This window comes from Odocoileus virginianus, chromosome 18 (genome assembly GCF_023699985.2).
Source record: "Odocoileus virginianus isolate 20LAN1187 ecotype Illinois chromosome 18, Ovbor_1.2, whole genome shotgun sequence".
NCBI lineage: Eukaryota > Metazoa > Chordata > Mammalia > Artiodactyla > Cervidae > Odocoileus > Odocoileus virginianus.
The window spans coordinates 17531515-17554846 of NC_069691.1; the positions used below are offsets into that span (position 1 = coordinate 17531515).

At 34.2% G+C, this 23332-nt stretch overlaps 1 protein-coding gene across 5 annotated transcripts in view; it reads right to left on the bottom strand.

The window, feature by feature from the left end:
- ZNG1A (Zn regulated GTPase metalloprotein activator 1A) overlaps window positions 1–23332 on the bottom strand; it is a 49663-nt gene that overhangs the window by 21238 nt on the left and 5093 nt on the right. For all 5 annotated transcript variants that reach the window (XM_020912628.2, XM_070480391.1, XM_020912625.2 and 2 more), the window contains exons 3-9: window positions 22720–22816; window positions 21104–21195; window positions 14547–14606; window positions 13333–13370; window positions 7576–7622; window positions 5651–5737; window positions 4428–4472 (exon numbers count right to left, since the gene is read on the bottom strand). In XM_020912628.2, the coding sequence (XP_020768287.2) occupies window positions 4428–4472; window positions 5651–5737; window positions 7576–7622; window positions 13333–13370; window positions 14547–14606; window positions 21104–21195; window positions 22720–22816 (466 nt within the window). The remainder of the gene's footprint in view (window positions 1–4427; window positions 4473–5650; window positions 5738–7575; window positions 7623–13332; window positions 13371–14546; window positions 14607–21103; window positions 21196–22719; window positions 22817–23332) is intronic.

Genomic DNA, 23332 nt, shown 5'->3' on the forward strand with positions numbered 1-23332 from the left:
AAGTGACAAGTAGATTCAAGGGATTATATCTGATAAACAGAGTGCCTGAAGAACTACGGACGGAGGTTTGTAACACTGTACAGGAGGCAGTGATCAAAACCATGCCCCCCAAAAAGAAATGCATAAAGGCAAAATGGTATCTGAAGAGGCCTTACAAATAGCTGAGGAAATAAGAGAAGCAAAAGGCAAGGGATAAAAGAAAAGATAAACCCATTTAAAGCAGAATTCCAAAGAATAACAAGGAGAGGTAAGAAAGACTTCGTAAGTGAACAATGCAAGGAAAACAATAGAATGGGAAAGACTAGAGATCTCTTCAAGAAAATCAGAGATACCAAGGCAATATCTCATGCAAAGATGGGCACAATAAAGGACAGAAACAGTGTGGACCTAACAGAAGCAGAAGATATTAAGAAGAGGCAGCAAGAACACACAGAAGAGCTATACAAAAAAGATCTCAATGACCCAGATAGACCCAGACATCCTGGAATGTGAAGTGAAGTTGGCCTTAGGAAACATCACTAAAGCAAAGCTAGTGGAGGTGATGGAATTCCAGCTGAACTATTTTCAATCCTAAAAGAGGAGGCTGTGAAAGTGCTGCCCTTAATATGCCAGCAAATTTGGAAAACTCAGCAGTGGCCACAGGACTGGAAAAGGTCAGTCTTCATTCCAATCCCAAAGAAAGGTAATGCCAAAGAATGTTCAAACTACCACAAAATTGCACTCATTTCACATGCTAGCAAGGTCATGCTCAAAATCCTCCAAGCTAGGCTTCAACAGTACATGAACTGAGAACTTCCAGATGTACACGCTGGATTTATAAAAGGCAGAGGAACCAGAGATTAAATTGCCAGTATCTGTTGGATCATAGAAAAAGCAAGAGAATTCCAGAAAAACATCTACTTCTGCTTCATTAACTATGCTAAAGCATTTGACTGTGTGGATCACAACAAACTGTAGAAAATTCTTCAAGAGATGGAATACCAGACCACCTTACCTTTATTCCAAGAAATCTATATGCATGTCAAGAAGCAACAGTTAAAACTAGGTATGGAACAATATGAATGTGAATGTGAAGTCGCTCAGTCGTGTCTGACTCCTTGAAAGCCCATGGACTGTAGCCTACCAGGCTCCTTCGTTCATGGGATTTTCCAAGCAAGAATACTGGAGTGGGTTGCCATTTCCTTCTCCAGGAGATCTTTCCGACCCAGGGATTGAACCCTGGTCTCCTGCACTGTAGGCAGACGCTTTACCATCTGAGCCACCAGGGAAGCCTCAATGGACTGGCTCAAAATTGGGAAAAGAATTACATCAAGGCTGTATATTGTCACCCTGCTAATTTATATATATATATATATATATATATATATATATATATATGTATATATATATTTATATACATATGCAGAGTACATCATGCATAATGCCAGGCTGGATGAAGCACAAGCTGGAATCAAGATTACCAGGAGAAATATCAATAACTTCAGATATGCATATGCTACTACTCTTTTGGCAGAATGTGAAGAGGAACAAAAGAGCCTCTTGATGAGTGTGAAAGAAGAAAGTGAAAAGGTTGGCTTAAAACTCAACATCCAAAAAATCAAGATCATGGCATCCAGTCCTATCACTTCATGGCAAATAGATGGGAAAACAATGGAAACAGTGACAGATTTTATTTTCTCGGGTTCCAAAATCACTGCAGATGGTGACTGCAGCCATGAAATTTAAAGGCACTTGCTTGTTGGAAGGAAAGCTATGACAAACCTATGACATTAAGAAGCAGAGACATCTCTTTGCCAACAAAGGTCCGTATAGTCAAAGCTATTGTTTTTCCTGTACTCATATTTGAATGTGAGAACTGGACCATAAAAGAAGACTGAGCACTGAAGAATTGATGCTTTTGAACTGTGGTGCTGGAGAAGACTCTTTGAGAGTCCACTGGATTGCAAGATCAAACCAGTCAATCCTAAACAAATCAACCCTGAATATTCACTGGAAGGACTGATGCTGAAACTGAAGCTTCAGTACTTTGGCAGCCTGATGTGAAGAGCTGACTCACTGGAAAAGACTGTGATGCTGGGAAAGACTGAAGGCAGGAGAAGGGTTTGACAAAGGACAAGATGGTTGGACGGCATCACCGACTCAATGGACTTGAATGTGAGCAGGCTCCAGGAGATGGTGAACAACAGGGAAGCCTGGCACAGTCCTTGGAGTCACAAAGAGTCGGACATGACTGAGTGACTGAACAGCAACAACTCTGGTCCATCTGGAAAACTCCTATTCGTTCTTCAAGATTCAGGTAAATGATCACCTGCTCAGTCAAAAGTTTCTGACTCTCCACCAAGAAGAGTTGAATAGTTGTTCCTCTATATTCCTATTCTTATAGGATCTTGTGTATTTAATATTCCTATTGTAAAATAGTATTTAACATATTTGTTTTTAATATATTCTAATCTCCTTAAAGGCAGAGTTTTTACCTTATACATTGTTCAAATTGTCAATATACCACGAAATGTATAGCAACTAGTGGAAGGCTCAATAAATCATTGAGTTGATTAACTTATTATCAATCAATTAAACTTTGGCTTTCCTCTGTTCAGTCCACTTAAATTTCCAAGATTAAAAAAAGTCTGTTAAAGAATGGTACTTCTAATCTTCCACACATACTTCTGAGGTCCATTAGAATTTCCATTTGCCTCAAAATCAATTTAAGTCTCACCAATAAGACATACTACACCATTCTTACTCCTTAACTAAATACTCAAGGTAAGCCATTTCTACACATTTTGTAAGTTTTACAATTGCTATACTATTATAAGTTTTATTATTTTTACTATTATAAGGATTTTCCAACCACAAAATGCTTAAGGGATTAAAAAAATTTTAAGTACCATTTCAGAAAGCCCCTGATATCTCAGATGCACTGGCAAACACCAATCGAAGAAACAGAAGCAAAAAGGAGATGTTATTCACTTGTTCATTTATGCATTTGAAATAAAATTTAATCACTGCATGTTTATTGAAAAAATGAGACACCAAATGTTAGGAATATTATATAAACATCAAAACTGTTACAAAATAAACCATTTAAGATGAAATGTTTATGCGCGACATAAAGGTTGAAAATTGAAGTCAATAAAAAGAAAAATTAAGCAAGATAAATCCAAGGGTCTTTAAAAAAATTGGCTTATGACGTTTGTAAAAACAAACCAAATAAATCTATTACAACATAATCACATCTATTTACAGATATGATTTTTAAAACTTAAGCATTATGCTGTTGTCTGTATATTATTTTTTAAGGAGGTGAAAATTTAAGAAGAAAGAAAATGATAAAACGCAACAGGAAGAAGACAGATACTGAGGAATGGCTCATGGTGTAAGTTAGGTCATCAGAGACATTCTACACTGGAATCTGAAATGCAGGGAGTACATGTGGTATATGCTTGTAGAGGACTTAACACTGAGGGCATTCTTCTGCTACTCTTGCCAACAGATGAGAGGCTTCTGAGAATGCATACCAAATTAATTCCCCAGCTGTTCACATGCACAGAAGCAGCTGCTGCTGTTACTGCCTGACACTTATGGCAGTCTGTCAGCACCTCTAATCTCTGCCACAGCAGACAAGCCACTCGAGTAAGGCTGCTGCCAGACTTCCAAAGACAGAATCTCGGAATTAAGAACCAGGTGGCACTAGACGGCCAGCTCTCAGCCTCAGAGCTGCTGGCTGCATGTTGCTGGGTCTATCAGCTGCTGAGCCATTCTTGCTAAAAAAAAAAAATAAGCTTAACAAAAATACTCCTGTACAGAAATTTTCTGAAATCATGACAGCACTCGATACAAAATAAGAGTCCAATCTACAGAAATCCATTTCACAGATGTTTTAAGAACACATCTATTTTATAACATAAGGCACATCTGTATGAAAAGAATTAAAAAGAGAGAAGAACCTATAGGAAATCAAAATAAAAATATTTACAAAGAATGTATCAGGAACTTAAACATAAAGCTTCCTCGTATTTTTACATGACAGTTTTACTTTGCAACTATGAAACACTAAGAAAGTTTTAAAAATATTAAAAAGTTATCTATAAACATCTCAAATTAAGATAAGATTCCTAATAGTATACTTTTTCAGATTTCTGTACTAATTACTTCCCTGAGTGGTTCAAAATCCTATGCTTTCTTCCTCGTTAAAGCAAAGGCACAGTTACAGACTATAATCATGGCTCTAAGGCAATAGTTACAATGAGAAGTGAACATATTAACTAAATATGCCAAAGTAATAGATAAAGAACATTTAAAACAAAATTTTGGGTCTCATTTTTTTTTAAATGTACATGTCTTTCTTATATTAGAATCAAACATAGCTACCAATTACTTAACTAAAATTATTTATTGTTAATATTAGTAATAGCTTTTAAAAGTACCTTGATCTCTGTGTTTCTAAAATTTTTCCCAGTCCATTTATTGATCTGAAATAAATATAAAAATGAGGAGGGTAAAAAAGTAAATGTTAACTTTTTAAAAAACCACTCCACATTATTTCTGAAACATGATGTATATACAAGTATTATCATACAGCTAGAGAAAATAAACAATAAGAAGACTTACATTTTTTTACAGTTTAGGTTTTTCCTTCTAATCATAAATCAGGTATATTCCACTTATGCAATCAAACATGATACATAAAAATCTACTGACTCACTAGACACAACTGACAGACTAGAGACTATTTTGTGTTTACATAAAGACCCTTCACTTTAGAAAAAATGATTCATAAATAGCCAGTAATTCTAATGTTCTTGAAATGAGTAAATACATCAAACTTTTAACTGACACCTAATTTTCCTCAACACACATTGGTGGAAATGGCTGTACACATGCTAGAAATAAAAACCTAGTTACGAGTGGCTTTGACCCCAGCCTGTCCTCAGTTTCAGTCACACACCTGTTTTTTTAATAGAATAACTTCCCCAGTTCCCTGGCTAGGATCTCTATCGACTCTGCCAGTCCTCCCCTTTCTGGTACAGAGATAATGATGCCAAAAATATTTGTTAAATCCTTTTCAATATACTGTAGAGTATCTATTTATATAATCAATTTCACTACCTTTAGGGTTATTTGCTGACAACATTTGCTACTGTTCTCGTGGGTAAAACTTCCCAAACAATGATACTGAGGCAAGTCTCTCTACTAATTCACAAAACTCTTAATCTTCTCTTTTGAATATACTCTATAACCTGATGGCTATTACCTCTCAAATATGTTTACTTTCTTCCAACTCTTCAAATCTAATTCTGAGTCAGTCAGAAGTGTGAGGTACAATGGAGGGTAAGAAGCCCAAAGAGTCTGTAATTTATCAAAGTGCTTTGTCAAAGTCTTTTCTCGTATTGCTATACAGAACAGGCTGGCAACAATGTTCAATTGCATATTCTACAAGCAATGGAAAACAATTTTTCTTATTACTATTTACATAACAGTCTACTATGCAACAACAAAATATGTGATTCCCTGAATATGTGATTCTGTGATAACTGAAGCAAGTCAATCTTGAGCCTTAAATTTCTACAAGGCAACAGTTACAGTAAAAATATTCTGTACAATACATTTTTAATATGCAGGTACTTAACACACATTTCTAATTTTGTACCTAATAGTTGTTCTTAATTTGTTTAAATCCTCTTCTGAAACCAAGTCTGTTTTATTGATGATGATGATATCTGCCAAAGCAACTTGCCTAAATTAGCAAACAAAGAACAGATGTCAAGAGAAAGGCTAAGAAATGAAAAACAGAAAACACCTCCTCCAGATCACTTAGCAATTTAAAAGTATACAGTACTCTCTATAATAATTTGATTTACCCCTAAACTATTTATAATTCTTCAAATAGTAAGGATGAAGTGCATTCATCACTATGTAAATTAAGATTTCACATTATTCATTCAAAAAATATCTATTTAAGTATTCTTACTGGCTACTCTAAAACTATAAAGATAAGTCTCAAAAAGTTTACAATCAAGGATGGTTTATAATCAGGATGATTTTCAACTCATGATTTTCTCTGTAAAGAAATGCATAATTCTGATATCCAATATGGTAGGAACAAGGACAGTCTACTTATTAAAGTATTCCATGTAATAATTACCATAATTTTCAAAGAACAAGTTCACTTAACATTAATACTGTATTAAACATTTTTTAAAAACTACACTAAAGAAGATATATAAGGATCTTGAACAATTACCTTCATCATTACAAATATGTATTTTCTCTATAAGATAGATACACTACAGAAATTCAAGTTAAAGAATCCAGTTGATAGGACGCTGGATAACAAAATAGCTTACTGTGATTAGAAATTCTATTTTCTATGATTCTTTAAAATTTCCTCAATTCTTCAGGAAAGTTTAATCACTAGACTGCTTCCAGTACGGGTTTCCATAACAAATGCATTTTAATAAGGAAAAAAATAATCACAAAAATATTTAAGTTTAGTCTAATGTGAATCATAGCTAAATACCAAATGAAGTGTTTAGCCAGGATTATAAAAGAACAGAGTACCATATTCCAAAATGACAGGGAATCAATCACCTGCTTGGATCATCTGCAGCAAAATCTTGGCTGGGAGAAGGGAGAGCTCCCTTTTAAATCCAAAAGCATATTCAAGGACTATTGAAAGTGAAAGTGAAAGTCGCTCAGTCCTGTCCAACTTTTTGCAACCCCATGGACTATATAGTCCATGGAATTTTCCAGGCCAGAATACTGGAGTGGGTAGTCTTTCCCTTCTCCAGGGGATCTTCCCTGGGACGACTGCCTATTCCCAAACTCTTTCCCCATTAACAAGAATATGCTTAGGGTTGGCAAAATAATTTAAATATTCATAAGTCTAAAGAGAGGGCTTTCCAGGTGGTGCTAGTGGTAAAGAACCAGCCTGCCAATGCAGGAAACATAAGAGACATGGGTCCTATTCCTCGGTTGGGAAGATCACCGGGAGGAGGAAATGGCAACTCACTCCAGTATTCTTGCCAGGACAATCCTGTGGACAGAGAAGCCTGGCAGGCTACAGTCTGTGGGGTCAGAAAGAGTAGGACACGACTGAGTAAGCACTGTAGACTAAGTCTAAAGAGAATCCAATCAGGAACATAAAGGTATTTAAACAAAAAAAGTTCTAAATGTCAAACTGCAACTATTTCTGTATTGTTTCTCTGTTGCACTGAATAACAGCGAACATTTGAGTCAAATGAATTACTGTGAAAGAAGGCAGGAAGTGAATCAACTCTTGTTTAACAATCATTTTCAATCCAAAGAAACTGTATGATAACAACGAAATATTTTTAAATGTTAACAATTTACAAGTTCCTCACAAAGAACAACTGGGCTCAGCACTCAGTTTATGCTGTAATATAGTTTTAAATAAAATTTTAGTTATCAGACCATTATAAATATCAGTAATTCAAACACAGGAAAAAGATTTTCCTTGATTATGTTGTTTCTCAGTTTGTTTTGTTTTTCCTACCAATAATTTCCTTTTTCCATTTAGCCAGTAATCAGTAAATACTTTAAACAAACGAATACCTAGAAGCTTCATTGATAAGTCCATCAGGTTTTTCTTCTGCTAAATGCTAAACAAAAACAAAATTTGAACAAAAGTTACTGTGGTGTAACACACAACCTAAAGTCAACACAAAGGATTTTTATTTCTTACCTCTAATAAAAACTTCGAGTTCTATTGGTGGTTTAGTCACTAAGTTGGGTCCGACTCTTGCGACCTCAAGGACTATAGCCCACCAGGCTCCTCTGTCCATAGAATTTTCCAGGCAAGAATACTGGAGTGGGTTGCCATTTCCTTCTCCAGGGGATCTTCCCAATCCAGGGATCAAACCCAGGTCTCTTGTACTGCAGGTGGATTCTTTACCAACTGAGCTACCAGGAAGGTCCATTAAGTTCTATTACTGAATATCCAAATTCAGGACTAACTTTTCTATCTGAAACCATTTTCTTTCTCACTTGTAAATTTCTTCCTACAGTGAACCTGTGGGGTTTTTTGAGGGGAACGTGAGGAATAAGGGCTTAAATTTTGTCCTCTGACCTCTTCTTTTTCCTAAATGGAAAACCCTCCAGATTTAAATAATGTCATAAAAACAGAACATTATAGTTCAGAAATCAGGCATTTTCCTTTTTACAAAACTGTCCTTGTCCTAAATATTACTTTTTTTTTTTTTAAGAGATAACCACTGGAATTGTACTTTAATAGACTTCCCTCCATTCCGAGCCCCACCCCAGAACCAAGCACACTGTGAACTCGCACTGGGCCCTTCCAATTCCCTAGAAACAAATGATCTGTGAGAAGGACACAGTCTTGATATTTAGCAAAAAGTCAGTTAACATTTTGAAACCTACACTTGAATGATCTGGCCTCTCTGGTTAACTTTATTCTGCACCTTGCCAGAGTCAAGCTAGCACCAAAAATACTTTGACAGAGAAGTCCACAGGACAGTTTTGATCTCTCTGGGAGTATATATTATTTTTCCAAAATCCTATTTATATCCCTAAAGTCACCAGTGTCATAACGTTCTCTAAAAAATGTTTCACCTTCATTACCTTAACCTTCAACAGATGTTCTCTGTCACAAGAAAAAGTTGCCTACTAATGTCAGAGGCAATTGATTATATAACATTTTTTGTATTTGAATTGAACTCCACAAATTATTAAGTCCTTTTATAAACATGGTCTCATTTATCCCTAATAACAATTATGGGGAATGACTATTCTTATTTCATAAAAGATAAATCTAACACTGTCACCATCACAGGATACCTATTCATAGGGTGATTTTTCAAAAATTTCAAGAGGACTCAATAGAAGTAAAATGAACATAAATTTTAAAACCTTTGTGAAAGCTTTTAATGTCATATAAAGTCATTCTTGTATGCTGCTGCTGCTGCTAAGTCGCTTCAGTCATGTCTGACTCTGTGCGACCCCACAGACGACAGCCCACCAGGCTCCCCCGTCCCTGAGATTCTCCAGGCAAGAACACTGGAGTGGGTTGCCATTTCCTTCTCCAGTGCATGAAAGTGACAAGTTAAAGTGAAGTCACACAGTCGTGTCCGACTCAGTGTCATTAATAACTGCATAAAAGTATATGCATAATGATCACCTAAAATTATATTCAAAATTATTTCATCAAATCAGTTTTACAATTCATGAAGAGGTAGATCATTAAGGTATTTGGATAACTGGAACCTAAGAGCAAGCTGGTAATCCTTTTATTTACTAGTCTTGGTAAAATCTATAGAGAAAAACTTTTTGTCTCCTAAAAGTTGGCCAAATTCTATTTTTGGGGAAACCAGTCTAAACTAAAACTAGAGTAATGATGCACTGATTCCACTTTAGGTGCAAAATGATACTACTATAGGTGCAATCCTATAAATTCAACTGGCAGGCTAGTCCACAGGGTTGCAAAAAGTCAGACATGACTGAAGAAACTGAGGATGCATGCCGAATAGATGAGTGGACGTTGTTACCTGAAGAATACTGCACCAAGTGCAGCAACAAACCCCGTTCTAGTCAGCAGGAAATTTATTTAACAAAGATTCATTTTTAGCAAGGCATCCGTCTCCGAATGATCCTATAATACTCAATTCTTTAAAAATTTTGAAATAGTTTCAAAATATTGTATTTTGATCTTTTGGAAGATTTATTTACATATGAATTTGGGGCTTTTCAGCTGTGAGCTGGAGGAGTGTGAAAAAGATATAACAGGAAAATCAGAGATTTTTTAATTTCCATACCTAAACATAACAAATAATATAGTATTTTCACAAAGTAACTCATGTTTTTAATACATCCAGTCTCCAGAAAATCAGAAATTTTCACTTGAAACTAATGGGGCATCTACTCTATCTTCATAAGATTAGAAATTTTCACTCAAAGCTAACATGGACTGGACTAACGTTTTATGATCTCGAGGAAGTCAAGAAGCATCAAATACACAAACATATTAAAATTGCCCCAAATAAAAACCTACCAATAGGTACAATTCTATTAAGAATATGATATGTAATAAACATATAAAAAAGCCAAGAGATAAATGCCCCTGTTCTATGTAAATATGAAGGCTATACAAACATAAACAAATAATAAATGCACATTAACATTTATTTTCTCTGGCTATCAGCTCAACATTTCCTTTATGCAACTTCTTACCTTCACAAGTCAAACTCTGCAAAAAGACTAAAACCAATGTCTGCGATTCAAAAGGACACTTTCCAGTGACTTACACCATCAGTCATTAAGTCAGAATACTCCCATTTACAAAGTTAAAAAATAGAAACTGTGACATTCTATCCTATCTGTACAGGTAAGGAAAAAAGCATTTTTGCAATGTTTTTTTCAAAATATTTTATGTGTGTGTATCCCTAACAGATCCCTCATCACTGCTTAGAGACTGGCTTTTGCTTACATATCAGAAAAGATTTTTAAAAATCTGGCAGTATTCAATCCAACATATCAAAAAGGTTAAGGTTCCACCGTCTAACTTAGCATAGCATAAAAGTAAATCCTTTGAAATAACTGTATGATACAACTGTATGATACAACTTCAGGAAGGGTTTAGAGGGTGTCCTTTTCTACAGAAATAGAAACAGGCTGGTAGGAAAGAAAGAAAGTAAAAAACACTGTTTTGACCAAAGTAGAAAGAAATCTAGTGTCAAAGATGTCAGATGACACTAAAAAAAAAAAAAAGCAGGGGCAGCTATTTCTTTCCAATGGATTGGTTATAGCTAACGCTATTTTAGCTTTTAAAAAAAAGATTATTGCATAATGTCTATTTATTTTTCTGGTCTTTTCTAAGCCAAACTGTTTACTGACTGCATTGTTTCAACAGCTTGTGCAATTTAACAGAAGAACCAAAAAGAAACCTCTGACTTGACCTTTTCTGTGTAACTTCATTCTTTGATTCTATTGCATTAAATGCTGTCACATTTGTAGAACTGAAAAGGACAATGTCAGTAGGCTGGGTGTCAAGTCCTAAGAATAGAGAGCTGTCATTTGAAGTTGTCCAATTCTTTGCCCATGATTAAAAAATGAATATTTCAGATCAATGGGTGACAATCCCATTAGAGTGATAGCCCATGATATCAATTACCACTTCAGTTTCAATTTGGCTGGCTGGCCACAGGGTACCATTTCTCAGGTTTACTTGTGATGGGCTGGCTCTGTGAAGCATGACACCCTTAAATTGCTGCCCATTATCCAAGTGTCATTCCTTGTACTGCCTCAGAATTCTCTGAATCACAAGCAGCTCCTGAGGTCAAGCTTTGCAACCAGAGGAATTGGACAAGTTGGCAAATTCTTTATACAAAGGAAAAGTTATTTATTTGGCACCTGACTTAGAAAATCTGAAGTTTCCATTATCCTGACAGTATGTCAGTTTTGTGTAGGTATATTGATTTAATAATTTAAGAGGTTTTATCAAGGTGGCAGGGGGTTAAACGTTTACTGTGTTTGCATTATTCAGAATGCTGCTTTGCTTTTTTTGGCTTCTATCACACTCATAATAGATTCTATTTAACTCCCTTCCACACCCAAATATACATAAATACATAAAGAGTTTTATTTGGAGAAAAGCACTTTTAAGCCCATCAAAACAAACAAAAAAAAATCCTGCTGTCTATCCTGTAAATCTTCCAAATTTGGTAATAAACTTATATAGCAGATCGATTCAAACATGCTCTTTAATAAACATTCAGAGTGAAGAATTTTGACTTTTTTTTGTTTTGTTTTGCTTCTTCTGTAAACATTTTACTAGAAATATCATGATTTCAGGATACCTGGAATATTTCAGAGTAAAACTATAATATTTGGGATCTTTCTTTGGTTCTTAAAGACTATTAATAAAATCTGACTTAACATCTAAAAAGGAATTATTTCCCAAACTTCGCAAATTAGGGTCTCTCTATTTCTGAGGGAACTGAAGGGCCAATGAAGGGGTACTGGTAACCCATTTAACAAGCCTGCCATCTTAATGTTATTGAAGGTTTGGAAGAAAGACAAACTTGTTCAAATTAAGAAATTCAGTTATAATGTGGGATAGAACACAAAATGGACGTGAATTTTAAAACATTACATTTAAACTTCTGAGAAATGATTACTCTGAGCATTATCCATATTCCCAGACCAGATCAAGAGATGGAGGATAATTTCATTCTCTTCTGCCTTTAGTAATAACTCAGAAAGTTGAGAAACACTACTTTATACAGCAATATGCATTTTAAAATCTGACTATTTTTCATTTTGTAAACTGAAGTTCATTTAAATGCATTTGAGCACCTTGGTAAGCTACAAAAACATTCACAGCAAGATGCCTTTTAAAGGGGAGTTTCTCCTCCCAAACCTAGGCATAAATCCTGATTTCTTCAAAATATGGCAAAGCAATATATTTTTAAAAAACTCAATCATCTCCAGCTTGTGTCTGACAGCAGTTTAACAAGAAAAATAAACTCTCATATGCTCATATCAAGCTCAATTTCCTCTATCAAACAGAAAGACTTATCAATATTGGGGCTGAATCCTAGGGAGGGATTACACATATCCAAACTTTGTGCTGTAAAGAAAGAAAAACAGAAGTCGCTCAGTCATGTCCGACTCTTCGCGACCCTATGGACTGTAGCCCGCTCCTCCGTCCATGGGATTTTCCAAGCAAGAATACTGGAGTGGTGTATCATTTCCTTCTCTAGAGATCCTATAAATTTTTCTTACTATAAATATTACACTTTCAACTTTTATCACATCAAGTCAGAGAAGGAGAAAACAAACAGTTAACTTAAAAATACAAAATAATAATTAAATGAAATACAAATTTCATCTATTGTTCAGGATACTTAAAAAAACTTTTTTTTTTTACCATATTTGCTTTATTCCTCTTCATGTTAAGTTCCCAAAACATGATATATTAAACTAAAAATGTAAATCACTGGCTTAATACACAGTTCTCTGATAATATTACTGCCATTTTAAAAAGCAGTATCTGGGGTGGGGAGGGAGGTGGGAGGGGGGATCGGGATGGGGAATAAGTGTAAATCCATGGTTGATTCATGTCAATGTATGGCAAAAACCACTACAATATTGTAAAATAATTAGCCTCCAACTAAGAAAAATAAATGGAAAATAAATAAATAAGTAAAAAGCAGTACCTTTCATATTTACAGTGGAAAATTATTTTTGTTAAGGATATTTCAAACAGACACAAATATAGAAAAAACAATATAATCAATCCTCATATACCTAGCTCTTAACAAATAATTAGTAACTCACAGAAATTTTTCAACTTACTTTTAATCCATATTTTGAATCCACAACAGTTATGATACCTACAAAGGAATAAATCTTTTCATCATTTTTACTCTTAAAAATGAAAATTAAAACGAATGCATTTCAGTTCACAAATGTCACTCAATAAAATATTGTTTCTTTCTCTTTCCAGCACTGCAATTTAACTCCAGTCCATTAGTAAGTAGAGGCATTTCAAACATGTACTTAGCACTATTCTAAGGCACAAGATAGGATATAATGAAAACAAATGTTTAAAATTAAATAAACAAAAAAGAAAATAAGATTTGTCTGGCCTTTAAAAAGCTTACAATCCAAAATATGATGACATGAATTTCATAATGTAAACTGGAATGTGATAAATCACACAAGATAGCTTATCTTTAGTTTACTTTCACATAATCAAAAACAAAACTTTTCTTATTTAAAATACTGCTTAACAAATCTGAGGCATCTTAGAATATCTTATTTCTAACATCTCTCACCAATCTAACTCTTTAATCTAATTCTTTTTGTCTAATTCTCACCAATCTAATTCTTTTATCTAATATGTACCTAAATTTCCAAATGATCAATTAGTTGGGCAATCTCTGAATTTATATGCTAAATAATCTTTGGAGGGATAACAACAGAATGAGTTTGATGATGCCTAAGGAATTTAATCAACTACATTTCATATATATTAAGGCCAAATGATGAGGCCCAGTTTCAGTAATTCTTAAAGTTCACCCCTTAGTCTAGGAAAACATGGTTTCCAGAAAGGCAGGGGATGTTTCAGGGGATATATGTGCCTAATTCAGAAATTTCTAATACATCTTAAAAGAAGTCAATGAACAAGACTGCCCAAAAGTGTTAGTGGGTAAGGGATAGGGAGCTTTGTTTAACTGTTACCTTCAAGGGAAAAGTAGAAATTTGATCCTCATACTATGTATGTTTTTTAAAATAAAGAGTTATATACTAACTGTATAAATTAAACATCAGGGAATATAGAAAATCTACATAGTATTTTAAAAGGAAAACCTTAATGGAAGCACTAAATTGGGAGTTGAGATTACAATGGACATCTGGTTCTAATCCTGTTTGGGATTTTAGAATCTGTTCAAAGACTTCATCATCAAACCAAACAAGCTTAAAAAGAGTATCAATACAAGGAATTAAAAGTATACAATGAATAAACAAAAATGATCTTAATATGAAAAATTCATTTCTAAACTTACCATCAAGATAAATATCAACCCCTAATTCAGCATCAACCCAAAACATAGAAGCTACAGCACCTGAAAATATATAATAGTACTCATCAAATAAAAACATTTCTTCAAACTAGGAAACAAAACTCTATCCATAATGATTTAATCTGCCCCAATGGAATTAGCAGACAAATACATATACAAATAAAATATGGGTTTTCAATCTACTTAAGGGAATTACAGTGATAGAACCATTTATTATTTTTATCCATTTCTTGCCCTCTCTTTTACTTCAATTGAAAAAAAAGAACAGGTATTATTACATACAAATACAATATCAAGCTTTTACCAATGCCATAATAATTTACCAATAAATATTATCAAATATTTTGAGCAGAATGGCTATATGTACATAGGTCTTATTTTTATTTTCTCTCTCCTGAATACAATAATCATATAGCTCACAAATAAGTATTTCCCTAAAGGAAAACAAAGCAAATACAGATAAATCCAAAATCAGTTGTTCAAATTTTTTTGTAAATTTTCAAAAATTTAAGTTTTATGGAATAAAAGTATGACAAAATTAATTAAGGCCTTACTAATAAATCCTTACACTATTTATTAGTATGGTATATAAAATGTAGAGAATGTTTTGAGGAAAAATAATTTCTAAATAAGAAATTAAAACTTGTTTTTGATAGAAACTGGTTCAGCACCAAACCACACACCCTGATTAGTATGCCACAACACAAGAAAAAGAAAACTGACAGCAAAGAAAGAATTTGATTTTTCAAAGCATCAGAGGCCCTGTTAGTGACAGAGCTGTCTAAAAGAATGAGTATGGGGAGAAACAAGGATAACTGAGCTCATTCCAGTGTCTAAAGCTGTCCGCCCACCCTGACGAGATGCGGTCTCCCAAGCATCACTCTGTGGCAACAATGAAATACCTGTCAACTGTTCAGTGATTACTCATGCAGGATATAGCAAGGGCCACAGGATCTAATGGTTTCCTGATACCTATTGATTTTTTCCCAAAAACTTAATAGTTTTCCAATTTGACTGAAATAGGATTTGTGAGTAACAGGGGCTGAATCAATGCCTGTCCTTTTCAAGGAAATTACTTTACCATGACAATTATTTAGCTTAGGACCGGAGAGTGTCAGTCTTCTAAACAGGAAACAACTGAATTGCCAATAAAAATTTTCTTCACTTACTTGACTAACAACATGATTTTAATTAATGAAGGAGAAAAAGCAAATCTATTGTGAATATCACTATTCCAAATAATAAGTTATTTTAAAAAGTATTCATTTTTCCACTCAGTAAAATTCCTAACATTGTACACAAATATTTTTTAATTCACTGATTTCTATGCAGATAGCTTATAAGTCCAATAGTTAAACATTTGCTTAATATTAATTTGAGCTGTAAGACTGTATTAGAGCTTTTATTCTAAACCTGATGTGTATCTTTGGTTTAATACTTATCAAACTACATATGAAAGAACTACTTAAAATTTGGATGCAGGTGTTTAACAGGAGAAATAAAGACGAGAGAATGCAGTTAATCAGTGATTCTAAATCCAGGGTGATTTTTCTCCTCAGGGACTATTTGGCAAGGCTTGGGGAAATTTCTGGTCATCTCAACCATGGGAGTGCAGCTGGCATGTAGTAGGTAGAAGCCAAGGACTCTGTTAAACATCATACAATGCACAAGACAGTCCCCTCTAATAAAGAATTATCCAACCCAAAATGTCATTTATACCAAGTTAAGAAACTCTGAGCTAAATTACAGAATCTCCATTCTTCAAAATCTCATAAAACATAATAAACTAAATAAAATTTTTAAAGTCAAATTTTATCAGCAGCAACCAAATAAACAATCCCCTGCCATAATTTTTGGATGACAGTAAAAATAAGAAATAGAATGTTCATCGCAGCACTGTTTATAATAGCCAGGACATGGAAGCAACCCAGATGCCCATCAGCAGACGAATGGATGAGGAAGCTGTGGTACATATACACCATGGAATATTACTCAGCCATTAAAAAGAATTCATTTGAATCAGTTCTAATGAGATGGATGAAACTGGAGCCCATTATACAGAGCGAAGTAAGCCAGAAAGATAAAGACCATTTACAGTATACTAACACATATATATGGACTTTAGAAAGATGGTAACAATAACCCTATATGCAAAACAGAAAAAGAGACTCAGATGTATAGAACAGACTTGTGGACTCTGGGAGAAGGCAAGGGTGGGATGTTTCAAGAGAACAGCATCGAAACATGTATATTATCTAGGGTGAAACAGATCACCAGCCCAGGTTGGGTGCATGAGACAAGTGCTCGGGCCTGGTGCACTGGGAAGACCCAGAGGGAACGGGTGGAGAGGGAGGTGGGAGGGGGGACCAGGATGGGGAATACATGTAAATCCACGGCTAATTCATTTCAATGTATGACAAAAACCACTGCAATGATGTAAAGTAATTAGCCTCCAACTAATAAAAATAAATGAATACAGAAAAAAAAAAAAAGAAATAGAAAGTTCTATGTGATTTATGATAGTTCTTACGTCTACCCCAAACCTCAACAAGAGTTATATAGAAATAGTTTACAAAATCCTATATTTATAATTTTATTCCAAAATCATGAGAAGTAGAACCAAGGGAGAAATAGGCAATACAGGAAAAGGTCAACAAAGAAACTTCAAGAGTAAAATTTTCTGCCTCCACATTTTCAGGGCAGAAGTCACTTTCCAGGGCTCAGAGCAAAATGGAGAGAAAGGTCTGAAGCTCAAGGATGCCCCTACAAAAGGTATGGGAAAACTATTCACAAGTAGTTTGAGCTAATTCAAGAACGGAACACTTGGTATTGTGAGAGAGCAGAGCCTAAAATATCACACTGCCCATCTGTCTGTCTCAACCACATCTTTTCTGTTTCCCCATCCCTCAGCAATACCTAGCTTTCAAACTGATACCTAAGAGACCAGCAAGTTTAGGTAATATGGGTAGGATATTTAAAAAATTCATGAACACCACATCTAAGTAGAGACAAGTTCTCTGAGTCTCCCACATTAAGCATAAACACAGTGAAAAAATTATGCATATATATTACAGTTTAGGAGAAGCAAAAAGAAGATAAAAGGAGGAAAGGGAAAAACAAATAAATGGGGAATACCAATGGCAAAGAACCTGTTCTGGAAGGAAACATAATTGAAGAAACGAAAGAAAATTTCCAAGAGGTTTTTTTTTTTTAATAAGGAAGATAAAAACAATATAATCTTAAATAAAAACAAGTGCTGGGAATTTTCCTGGCAGCCCAGTGGTTAATAGTCAGCACTTCCACTGCTGGCCATGACCTCGGTTCAATCCCTGGTCAGGAACTGAGATTCCACAAGCTGCGTGGCATGGTCAATAAAATTTTTTTTAAAAGAGCAAAAAGAAACAAGTAAAACACTAATTTTTTTTTAAAAGGCAAGAATTTAAAAAAAAAAAACAAAAACAAGCTCTAAAGCAAAATAAAGCAGAATAATGTGAAAAGGTAGTTTGGAATGCTAAAGAAATAAACTTAAGGCCAATATACCATTATTTAATGAATTCATTCATTTAAAACACCAACAGACATTAATGGAAACAGAATTACTGATAAAAAGGAAGATTTGAGATGATTACAGTAAATGCAGAGGCAAAAGGCAAACCAAAACAATTAGAAGATAACAAATAAGGAGAACAAATGAAAATTCAATGTAAGAAAAATTGGTGTCATAAAGAAGAGAACTCAATAATTTGACAGAAAAATTCTTCATGGTAATAAATAAGGAAAAAGTCCCTAAATGAAGCACTAAACCGACAAAAAAGTATATTGTAATTCCAGGAAAATATGAATGATACTGAGATTAGCCAAGTCATCCCTCAAATATTAAATAAAAGAAAGAACAAAAACATTCTCAAGCAATGAAGTATGCAAGATCTCCAGGAATACAAGACTGAAAGCTTGAAAAGATTAGCAGACCATACGTGCATGCACGCTTGTGTGCTAAGCTGATTCAGTTGTGTCTGACTCTTTGTGACTCTGTGTAGCGTGCCAGGCTCCTCTGTGCATGGGCTTTTCCAGGCATGAATACTGGAGTGGGTTGTCATGCCCTCCCCCAGGGGATCTTCTCAACCCAGGGACAGAACTCCAGTTTCTTATGTCACCTGCAGTGGCAGGAGGGTTCTTTACCACTAGTGCCGCCTGGGAAGCCATGATCATGAAGTTCAGCCAATCAAGAGACTGATCACCTCAGGAACTCACAAGTTACTGCGCTGGTAATGACAACTGAAATGGTTTAAAGACAGAACTAAGCAAAGTATGACAGAATATAAATGTCAGAAACCTTGACAACATAGCAAAGGAAACAATGAACCAAAACCAGATAGGAGAACATGGTAATGTGTTAATTCTCTCATCCTTTATGCCAGACAGTCAACAGATACTAACCTGAAACTTTAAATGTGTAGTTAAAAAAAAATAACTCGTCCAATTTATGTCCTTTATAATCTTTTATTTTTTTAACTCACATCTCTAGCAATGAAGAAGTATTTATCTGACATTCAGCAATTCTTTCACTTCTTTCAAGTTCTCTTCTAAGTGAAAGTGAATCAATAATTATTAAGAATAGCACCCAGAATGTGATCTTATTTTATAGAATTACCTTGGCATATTTACACAAAAAGCAGACTCTCCCAAACTTACGCATGTGTGAGAATCACGTGGGTGGCCTATTGAAACAGATTTCTGGGTCCTGCCCTCAGAGATTCTAATTCCATAGAGCTGAGATGAAGCCCAAGAATCTGTATTTTTCCAAAGCTCTCAGCTAAGGCTGATGCTGTCATTCAACACACCACAGCAAGCAGCCCTGGCACAGAGAAATCTTGGAATAAAACTTACCTGTTTGTATTTTACAGTAATGAGACACAGGGTAACATTTTTTTTAAACTTTCTTCTTTGTATTTTCTTAGGTACTATTGCATTTTTTTTTTAATAATCAATGTTTCATTTTTAACCAAACAATAAAAGTCATTATTCTAAAGAAAGAAGAAAACATTCATCTGTTTATACCTACAATCTGTGCAAAAGCTTTCTTTGAGATTTTTATTTAATTTTTACTTCCTCTGAAAAGCCGAACTGTGTTTTAGTAAATTCACCTACTCTCAAAATCACAAGAACTTTTCTCTATACAGTGGCTATAACAAAAGACATTCATACTTTATTTCAAAAAAAGGCACACAGTATACTTCCCTATCTTACCAGAGTTAAATTAATATTTAACATCAATGCAATGGTTCAAGTACTATCATCAGTTAGACCTCTTGGAAATGTATGAAAATGTATGAAAAATCCATGCCTAGTATCAATATAAGGACCAAAAAAGCCCAACTCAATCCTAATTTGAAAACACAGGTACAATGTTATTATTAAATAATTCAAAATAAATTAACAATTGATTACAGTGAACCTTCAGTGCACTCCGGTATTTCTTTTAAACAATTATGACCCCTTAGTTCTTTAATATGATTTTATGTGCAGTGTCATAGACTTAGATGAAAAAAGAAATGGGTCAGACTTACAAAACTAAATGTTCTGCAAACTAGGAATAAAATGTTACCTAAAAGTTATTTGGGTAAGAAGGAACAGAAACCCATGGTTAGAAACAGGTAGACTTTGTGTAGCTTTCAACAGGGAAGTTTAGATGTAATTCCATTCAGAGGTAAAAACCTCATAGATAATCATTATTAACTCCACACTAGAAAAGACCCAGTAGGGTTTCCCTGATAGCTCAGTTGGTAAAGAATCTGCCTGCAATGCAGGAGACCCCAGTTCCATTCCTGGATCGCGAAGATCTGCTGGAGAAGGGATAGGCTACCCACTCCAGTATTCTTGGGCTTCCCTTGTGGTTCAGCTGGTAAACAATCTGCCTACAATGTGCAAGACCTGGGTTTGACCCCTGGGTTGGGAAGATCTCCTGGAGAAGGGAAAGGCTACCCACTCCAGTACTCTGGCCTGGAGAATTCCATGGACTGTATAGTTCATGGGGTTGCGAAGAGCTGGACATGACTGAGCAACTTTCACTTTCAGGCTTGATTTAACTCCACATCTTATAATAACATTTACAATTAAAATGATTTCAAGCTTAGTAGTAGAAAAACAAATGCTAACAATTAATTTAAGGGAATAAGTATTTCTGGGATTTAACTCCAAAAGTCCTTAAACATATACCGGAAGTAGAATGTCTCCTTTTTTCCTATGTTTTATTAGATTTTTCTGAAAGTTTTAACAACTCTTCTTCCTACCAATAATCCTAAATCAATTGATAGAAACTGAAATGCCATTAACATGTTGAAATTATCTAATACTTTAATCATTGTTCATCTGCCAAAGAAACATGACTCAGTATTTTTTCTCCTTTAAATCAAAACAAAGGAAAACAAAAAATTTAATCTAGAGTAAAGCTTTAATACTCATTCTATATATTTCTCTAGTATATTTATTTTAAAATGTTTAAGAACTATATTTTGGTTTTTAATAATGACATTTCTTACCAGGATCTGCTAATCCGGTGGTCTCTAACAGTATGTAATCAAATTTCCCTTTCTTCTTCATCAAATTCTCAATAGCTCTAAGGCCATTGTCCCTGGAGAATACCAAAACATGACATACAGTTGATTGCCTGAATATTTTAAAGTGTTCATCACAAACATTTAAAAATATATTTAGCAACCAGAGATAAAAATATCTTCAGGCATGCAAAAATTTACTTCACTCCCAAGCTTCTAACAACATGTCTATCTAGTTTCATCAGTTTTGGAGAGTGGAGAGGAATGGATGCACATATGTTGACAAGTAACAAGATATTAGATAAAAGCAGAGGGAATTTTAATTTACTGGACTAAAATAAGTCAGAACCTGTTATTTTTATAGCTTTATGAAAGAAAAAGGTCAATACAGAAAATGACAAAATGTATGAATTACAGTAGCTTAATAGAACAGCTAAATACCTACAATTTTATTTATATACCTACCTTTTATTTCTGTTCTGAATTGGGGTAGTAGGATTTAATTTCCATTTTTTCTTAGTAATATTAGAAACACAAGAAAACATTTAATTTTAATTGGCTAAGAAGACCTGTTGTGATTTAGCCTTCATAATACACAGTCAAAACTCACAGTCAAAACATCTAAGATAGTAAATGATGCAGAAGAAATATAATTCACTGGACTATACAAAATCAACAACACAGGTATTAATTTTCATAATTTGCTCAACAAACTTTTGAGTGACTACTATGTGTTATTCCTTTTCTAAGAGCGGTTATATTGGTGAATAAAACATTCACCTTCCTTGAAACAACTATCATTGATGGAACATGAAGTGAGGGTTTTTTTTTGGGGGGTCATTTATATTGTTTTTAGAGGTTGAAATCTTGGAAATAAGACCAATAACTTATTACATTCAGAATAATCATTTTTTAAACATAAAATGAGACTTTCATGCACCACAGGGGTCATTAATTAAAACTTGATGTCAAAAACAACAACAAAAATAAAATTCAATAAAATGACCACAGCATTAGAGCTAAGACAGTGAGGAACACTTTAAGAAAATGTATCCTAATCTTGGTTCAAATAACTAGATACGCAGACTTATAATGTCTTTTAGTCTTAATTCCCTTATATGTTCAGAAGTTAAAATAATATTCACCTGCAAGATCTATATTGTGAATTAACATGATTATCAAAAACAACTAACAAATGTCCGAGTACCTAAAATTGAGACAATATTTTCCCTTAATCATTATGTGTTAAACTTTTAGCATTTAAGGAATAAGATCATTTTAAAAATGAAAAACAAAAGCCTGCTATTTATCTCTTAAAACTGAATTAATGTGAATAACTGAGAAATTTAGAAAGGAGCAATATTCGTGAGAAGTCCACAGTGACAACACTGCCCTAATGTATGGAATAGTATTAAAATTAATCAATTTCCATCTGTTAAAAAAGAAAAAGAAAATACATCCTAATAGGTGTATCTTCTATTCAAAATACAATGAAGAAGATTATGAAGATTCTGTTAATTTATGTAAGAAAATCAAAGCTAGAAATATAACCAATAAACATTTATAGAAGCCAACAAGCACAGAGTATATCCTTTTCTCACTTTACGGAACAGCAGAGGCAACCGTTTCTAAGTTCCAGCCATTCTTCGTAGAGTTCTCCACCTTGGCTGACAGCTAAGGATTTCTCCACTGCACTTCCTAGAATAATTAACAGGAAGCACTCTTTAGATTATGTCCACTCGTCAATCAAAAACAAAGATGAGAATACTCAATAGTACAGCAGATTTCAAAGCAGAAAAATATATTTCATAATTTGTATTCTTTCTGTTCAGGCTATCTCAATATTTTAAACTAACTACTCTAGATTATTTTATTTTTTCTTTCTTTAAGAGGATTTAAGCCCCTAAAGAGACAACTGCAAAATTAATGAAAGTTATCTACTTCCTCTGTAGGCCTCTTACTAGACTGCTCCCATTTTCTAACAAAATAGCTATTTTAAAGGCATTCTTTGTTGTCCATGGCCAATTCTCTAGATAGACCAGTATGTTTATATATTGGTTTTTATACATATGCCTTTCAGTCTCTTGTGTATTTTTTTTTCATTCTTTCTCTAAATTGTTTCAGTGTCTACTAGACAGATTGTTCAGCATTCCTGTATGAGTAATACCCATAGTTCATTTTAAGGAAGTTTGCTTGGCCAGGGTACCAATGCAC